General features: G+C 35.2%; 1 protein-coding gene across 1 annotated transcript; it reads right to left on the minus strand.

The window, feature by feature from the left end:
* Window positions 1-1174: 1174 nt before the first annotated feature.
* LOC112836357 (olfactory receptor 13C7-like) lies at window positions 1175-2122 on the minus strand. The gene has a single exon (XM_025888000.2). The coding sequence runs from the start codon at window positions 2111-2113 to the stop codon at window positions 1175-1177; it is 939 nt and encodes a 312-aa protein (XP_025743785.1). The 5' UTR covers window positions 2114-2122.
* Window positions 2123-8224: the final 6102 nt, after the last annotated feature.

The following is an 8224-nucleotide window of genomic DNA, read 5'->3' on the forward strand; positions in this document are numbered from 1 at the left end:
GCAGCATAGAGGAGGGAATAACTAACTGAGTAAGTTTTGGAAGGATTTGCAGAAGATCAAACACTTGAATTGTCTTTAATGAGATTGCTAGGCTGTTACCATAGAAAGAGAAATGTGATGATGGGGAAGAAGTGGCATATGCTATTGTCTTTGGGTACGGAAAGAACATGATATAATTGGAGAACTAATAGTGAATGGAGCGTAGCATTGTGCAAAGGGGGTGGGAGAAACAGGAGGAAGGAAAGAAGAAGGGGAAATAGGTACCTGAAAAATTAGGTTGGGGCCAGATCAAGTCCTTGGGTAAAAAAACATCAGTATTAAAGAGACAAACAGAAAAACTCAAGTAGTTCTCTCAAAAGGGAGCTGAAAAGTAGGTGTTTTACTTGTTCAGTAGACAAAGGTACAGATGGTCCTTGACTTAAAATGGTTTGACTTAGGATTTTTCGACTTTATGATGATGTGAAAGCGATATGCATTAAGTAGAAACCATACTCTGAAATTTGAATTTTGATCTTTTCCTGGGCTAGCAACATGATAGCTCTTGATACTCTCTTGTTATGTTAGGCAGTGGCCACAACTTCCAGTCTGAGCCACATGATCAGAAGGGTAAACAGCTGATACACTCAAAACCATTCTGAACCCATACAACCATTCTGGTTTTCAATTTCAGTATAGTACTCATATAATTTATTATTTTATGGAATATTCAATATTTTATTGTAAAGTCTTTGTGTGAGATGATTTTGAACAACTGTAGGCTAATGTAAGTGTTCTGAATGCGTTTAAGGTAGGGTAGGCTAAGCTATGATGTTCAGTAGGTTAGGCGTATTAAATGCATTTTTTTACTTATGATATTTTCAACTTCCAATGGGTTTATCAGGATGTAACCCCATCAGTTGAAGAAGATCTGTACTGGGTTTTTTTTGGAAAAGCCTAATTTTATTTCTTTTCTTATTCCTTAAAGTTTACTCTCACTTCTTATACCAATTGTCTCTACATTTTTATGTCATTTTTATAAAAAGATGAATTAGATTATTATCTTGAAATTTATTTCCAACTCCTAAATTCTGTGATGCTACATATAATCTTTATTTCTTTTGTTTTGTTTATATTAAAAACCTATGTCTCAGATCTATGGGCTTATTTTGTGCATGAACTCAAAGAGGTAAGTTTCTCATCCTTTCCTCCAGAACCACTGTCTAGTCATCAATTTCCTCATAGCTCCATGCACCTCTGTATTTCTCAGGCTATAGATGATAGGGTTGAGCATGGGAGTGACTACTCCATAGAACAGAGCAATCAATTTGTTAAAAGCAGAGTCTTTGGACTTTGGCTTCATATACATGAAGAGGATTGTCCCATAAAACACAGTCACTACTGTTAAGTGAGCTGAGCAAGTGGAAAAGGCCTTTTTTCTTCCTTCTGCTGAATTGATTCTTAGTACAGTAGAAAGGATGAAAATGTAGGATATACAAATTAACAGTAATGGAGAAAACAAAAATATTACATTGCCCAACATTATAGTAATCTCATTCAAGGAAATATCTGTACAAGCCAGCTTGACAAAGGCCAGTATTTCACAAGCAAAGTGATTAATGACATTTTTTCCACAGAAGGGCAACCGTATTGCAAGAATAGTTTCTGTCAGTGAATTGAGAAAGCCCAATCCCCAGGAGAGAGCTGCCATCTGAATACAAAGTGCCTTGCTGATGATAATGGAGTATCTCAGAGGGTTACAGATGGCCACATAACGGTCATATGCCATCACTGCTAGGAGCACACACTCTGTGGACCCCATAGCGTAGGAGACAGACATCTGAACAACACATCTAGTGAAGGAGATGGTTTTTTTCTGTGATAGGAAGTGTATCAACATTGAGGGGATAAAGGAGGATGTGTACCAAATGTCTAGGAAGGAAAGGTTACCAAGGAAGAAGTACATGGGCGTATGGAGGTGGGAATCCACAAGAGTTAGGATGATCAAGGTGCTGTTTCCCAGAAGGATCACCAAGTACATCATCAAGCACATCACAAAAAGGAGTTTTTCCACTCTTGGGTACTCAGAAAGTCCCTGCAGAATGAACTCAATGTCAGTCCAATTCATCCTGTCCATTTTACTTTTTTGTACCTGGAGTAATCCAGAAGAGAAAAGTGCATGTGAGTTTAACAAGTCTGTACATATTCCCATACGCAGTAAGAGATCATTGGAGGAGGGGCAGCAAGCGTGTCAGCACTAGTGGAGTGCTTGTAGCAGCTGTGAGTTTAGCTTTTTGAATTTCTCTTCTTTTCCATTTCCTGAGATTTTGATACACAGTTCTGAGGCAGGGAAGAACTATTTGCATTTTTAACAAACATCTGTTATTTCCAATTCATTGGACCCACAGACTCCATTTTGAATATCATCATTGTGGAGAGACTGTGCCTAATCTGTTAAAAAATATCTGTGTATTTGATTTTATTTCATGGCAATCATTAACAATATCATTGGTTTAAGGCTTTATAATTTATAAATATGTTCACACATATTACTCATTTTATCATCACTATAATTATCTGAGGAAAGTGAAATTCATAGAGGTAAAATGTATATAAAAACACAAGTGAGCTACTATTCAGGTCTGCATTTTCTGACTTTACATCACCTGCTCTTTTTAAACAACAGGCTATTGCCCTCTCTAAATTTTGTAAATTGTCTAAGGAGTGGGAATCAGACATCTTTTCAAATAATGTTCTCCAGAGGGGCACCTGGGTGGCTCAGTTGGTTAAGCATCTGCCTTTGGCTCAGGTCATGATCCCGGAGTCCTGGGATGGAGTCCCCATCAGGCTCCCTGCTCAGCAGGGAGCCTGCTTCTCTCTCTGGCTCCCTCTGCCACACCCCCTGCTTGTGCTCTCTCTCTCTCGTGCTTTCTCTCTCAAGTAAATAATAAAATCTTAAAAAAAAATAATGTTCTCCAGATGATTCTAATGTGCAATGTGGAAGTAAACCACCTGTCCAGTGGAGTGCCTCTAAATTTTAGTATATAGATGAATCACGTGGGGAATCTTTGTAAAGGATTCTGAATCAGTGGGTCTGAAGCAGATTCTAAGATCTGAATTTATTAACATGTTCCCAGATGCTGCTCCTGCTGACTACAGAACCCACATGAATAGCGAGTCCTTTTAGACCATCTCTCTACAATACTATTGCAGAGGGCCACTAGTGCTTCCATTGTATATAGGACTAATTGAATACTAGAAAATGAAAAACTGAACATTTCTGGGATTTGGAGTTGAGATATCTGTGTGAGTGTATTGCAGTCAGTTTTGTGTTCTTAGATTTTAGATATACAAGCAACCAACTTGCATACAAAAGAACCTGCTTTTTTATTTCTGTCCATATTAAAGTCATTTCTCTTCCATTTGTTAAATTTGCAATTAGGGTCAATATGTTCCAGAAAAGGAATTTGAGGTCAGCTTAGTCATCTGAGTTGTGCATCATAGAGCATGGAGCAAATAACTTTAATTTGAAAAATTTAAGGAGTAGATATTACTAGATGACCTTTTTTTATAGTAAATAAATCAAAGAACATAATTTTGAAAACACCTTTTCATTCCCAAGGTATTCTGCCAAACTTTAAAATATCCCTAGAGGGTGGCACCTAGGTGGCTCAGTTGGTTAAGTGTCAGACTCTTGATTTCGGCTCAGATCATCATCTCAGGGTTGTGGAATTGAGCCCCACATCATCGGTTCCCCGCTCAGTGGGAAATCTGCTTAAGATTCTCTCTCTCCTTCACCCTTTGTCCCTCTCCACCCACTTTCTCTTTCTCTCAAATAAATAAATACATCTGTAAAAAAATATCCCTAGAGGAAAAGAAAAGAATTGATCCAATGGATGAGTTTCTACTTAGTGTTTCTAAACAAGGCTGTGTTTTGGTATAGAGTTTGCCATTTTTCTCTGTGATAGTCATTTGCCAACAGGTTATGCTTTCTATGACAACTCTAGCTTATAATGGTGAGACATATTAATCAGCACAGTACAATGTTTATATGTCTATTGGCTATGGAAAGGAGGACTCCCCTCCAATTCAAGCTGTACCATACTTTGTAGGCATACATTACAAAGAGGGTAGGAAGGGTTGAGTAGGCCAAGATATATTTCTATTTGGTATTAAGATTGGAATTTGATTAACTGTAGATGTATATCTCAACCTACTCTGAATATGAAAATGAAAGTCTGATAGAGGCTGTGAAGGACCATCAGTTGTCTGGGGTCTCTTGTTTCAGGAAAGATGTGAATCATGTCAGATACCCTCTTTTCTTTTCTGGGGACAAGTTGATTCCTATTTGGAAATTACTTGCAGGAAGTAATGATGGTGTGCATTTAGTATCTTGACAGTTCAGAGATAGTTGCTATAAAAAAACTTCACTTGAAAACATTTATAAGAGAAACCACCAATCCTCTTCATTTTAGCTTACTTCACTAAATGGGTTCCTGGGAACCAGGGAATGAAGATTTTTAAGATTCTTGATAGTTTCTTTCCATGCAAAGTGTATATTGGATAATTCCATTTCTACTAAATCTTTGCCATTATTAGATATTATCTTTTGAAACAGTTTTTCATTCTTAGCTAATGCCACAGGAATTGTTAAATAATCATAGCATACTAATTTGATGGGCCATTCTGCACTTATTAATATGACATTTGTGAGGATGTTGTATTAAAACAAAAATGATGTTTACATTATGTTAAAAGGATTAAGCGAAACAGAAACAAAACAACAGCATTTTTTGCAAAACTGAAACCTAAACCAAGATAACCTAGACAGAATAGAAAGACTGAAAATAAATACCCAAAACATTAATGGTTATATTAGAGAACTTTCTTCTACTTTTCTGAATTACCCAAAATTCTAAAATATATATAAAGAAAAAATATTATTAAAAAAGAGAAAAACACTGAAGCAGTTCCAGTTATGTTAGGAAAATTAACTCAGAATAAAAAAAATGTCAAGACAGTTTAAGTAGTACAGTGATTATCTTAAGTGTCTAGAAACTACACATTGAGGCAGAGCTGTAGAGATATGTCCTATGCAGTTATTGGTAGGAACCTACTATTTCTGGTTGAAGAGAGCATTTATAATCCCTACCCTCAAAATCATCCAAGTAACAGTATTTTTTGTTTTTAGGAGGTACACCAAGATAAGGAACTTGAGTTCTTGACCTAATCATATGTTATCAAAAGAGATTGCAGACTACTGATGCTTGGAACAGAATTATCATTTAGAAGAGACATTCCTATTTTTAAAGGATCTGAACTGGCCTGGATCCTAAAACCTCTCATCCCCCTCTCCCAAACCCTGGTGTTTTACAATAATTAACCACTCTGTGTTTCCAAGCCCTGGGACTTCATCTTGGCACTGTTTTAGTGTTGTAATAGACCTAAGGAAAGTTTGTGACTTTTCATCCAAGCCATCAAGCTCTCTAACTTTCTAGAAGGAAACTGTCTAACTTTGTATAAATTTTTCATTTTATTTTATTGGCTTAGATACTTGAAGATCTAATATTTAAAGTACTAAGATTTTTCAGTGAAAAACACTATCTGCACTCTAGATTCTCACTGGAGGAAATAATCCTGTTATTCTCTCCAGCTCTTCTAAAAATATCAATTAAGACAATTGATACTTTATATAAAATCAGTGGATTTGCTGATTTTCAATTTATAGATTTTATAAACTCAAATCTTCAATTAATATACCACAAGGAAAGATGTATTATTTTAGGTTACAAAGAGAAGAGAAACTGTCATGTGAGGTCCTAGTATGAGGCACTTCATACAAATTTTATCATTTAATCTTCAAAACAATCCCAATATTATTATAAATTTTACCAATAAGGAAATGAGTTAGAAGTTCCAAAGTTTAAGTACAACTTTCAGTATCTTTTTTATAAGTTTTTATTTAAATTCCAGTTAGTTAAGATACAGCGTAATATTAGTTTCAGGAGTACAGTGTAGTAATGATTCAACGCTTCCATATAACACCTGGTTTTCAATATCTTATAGGTGATAATACCAGAACTATGATTTAAACTCTTATCTTTAATTCCCAGGCCTGTTTTAGCACTATACTACGTTTATTTATTTTAAAATTTCTTCTTATTAAACCACGATTTAATATGAAGCATTTAACTTTCAAGGATCCATATGACAAATGCACACATAAAAATATATTGGAATCTTTTGAAAGCATTGAAGGCATTTATTGTCTTCCATTTATGAAGACATTATCCACAATAATGAATTAAAATGAAAAAAAAAAAAGAAGCCAAAGTTCCTTTCAGGTCTAGCATGGACACTTAAGATCTAGAGTGGTAGAATTGATTTGTTACATAAATGGGAACACCAAAAAGTTAATATTTCTTTTTTTGCCTTGGACACCTACAGTTCAGAGTAACAGTTATAATTACTTCAGCCTTCTATTACATATTTTTGTTTCTAATCTTATTTTTACCATAAACACCTTTAGTTACATGTTTCCTCAAACCCTTATTGAGCATAGTTTATGTGTGAGTAATATATAAATTATTGTGGGCTCTTTCTCTAGATAATTTTTACTTAAGATTTTAGTGAACTAGAAACTTAAATACAGTAGCTATTCACCTATAACTTATAAGGGTCTGTTGAATTGCATGCAACTTCCTCTTCCTCACTAGTCTCTTTTTCATGTACTATTTTGGGATTTTTAAAGGAATTTAAATAATAATCTGCTGTTGAAGAGGATGCCTGGATTATTATATTTTTTTCCTTTACATATATATACCTACTTTCAAAATCCCACCAGCAGTGACCACCTCAACAAAAAAATTTTATATTTGATAGGATGTTTTCCTTTTGAAATAATTTTAATAAAACTTTTCTCTTTATCTTACCTCCTGATTAGGTTTTAAAGTCATCCACACCATTCCATTCTATTAAGTAATAGAAAAAATTTCCAGGAATTTGATTTTAATTTGCATTTCTCAGATGAGACCAGACGATTCTCTTTGAAAGACAGTTGTTCTCTTTCCTAAAAAGGAATGTGAGAAAGAATAGCTACAATCAGGCAATTAGTCTGTACATGAATTTTCATAAGAAGGTATCAAGGAAATAAAATATATTAAAAATAAAGATCCATGATGCAACTCTAGCTTCCCATGACTTGTGCTAAAGGTGACATTTACTCAAGAGATTCGGCTTCTTTTGGAAGTCAATTTAGCTCTTATATTTTACAAACATCTTCAATCCCTAAGGTTATGAGTCAGAAACTTAGGATTCTCTAGAGATAAATTCCCTGACTTCTGCACGATCTAAAAACCCAATTATTTTCACTTAAAGAGAATCTTCCCCGGTTATACATTTCTTGGAGTACTCATTGAATATAGCTGTATTTGTTGGCCTCTACATAAGTTAGGGCTGGAAACAGAATATGCCTAAAAGTTCTCAGAAAAGTTACCTTTCCTTGAGAATTTGTTTTTCTTTTTATTCCAGAAATAATACTAGGTCAATCCAAATAGAGTCCTAAATAGTCATTCGACCTCTTTAAACTCTTTTCATTTTTTTAAAACTCTTTTTATCTTTAATATTTTGTTAACTCTAGGCCACACACCACATAATTTTTCTTTCTTTCTTTTTATTATTATGTTATGTTAATCACCATACATTACATCATTAGTTTTTGATGTAGTGTTCCATGATTCATTGTTTACGTATAATACCCAGTGCTCCATGCAGAACATGCCCTCTTTAATACCCATCACCAGGCTAACCCATCCTCCCACCCCCCTCCCCTCTAGTAACCTCAGTTTATTTTTCAGAGTCCATCGTCTCTTGTGGTTCATCTCCCCCTCCAATTCCCCCCCTTCATTCTTCCCCTCCTGCTATTTTTTTTTAACATATAATGTATTATTTGTTTCAGAGGTACAGGTCTGTGCTTCAACAGTATTGCACAATTAACAGTGCTCACCATAGCACATACCCTCCCCAATGTCTATCACCCAACCACGCCATCCCTCCCACCCCCCACCATTCCAGCAACCCTCAGTTTGTTTCCTGAGATTAAGAATTCCTCATATCAGTGAGATCATATGATACATGTCTTTCTCTGATTGACATATTTCGCTCAGCATAACACCCTCCAGTTCCATCCATTTCATTGCAAATGGCAAGATCTCATTCCTTTTGATAGCTGCATAATATTCCATTGTAT

This window comes from Callorhinus ursinus, unplaced genomic scaffold, assembly GCF_003265705.2.
Source record: "Callorhinus ursinus isolate GAN/ISIS: 27379988/994484 unplaced genomic scaffold, GSC_fseal_2.0 scaffold24, whole genome shotgun sequence".
In the NCBI taxonomy this organism is placed as follows: domain Eukaryota; kingdom Metazoa; phylum Chordata; class Mammalia; order Carnivora; family Otariidae; genus Callorhinus; species Callorhinus ursinus.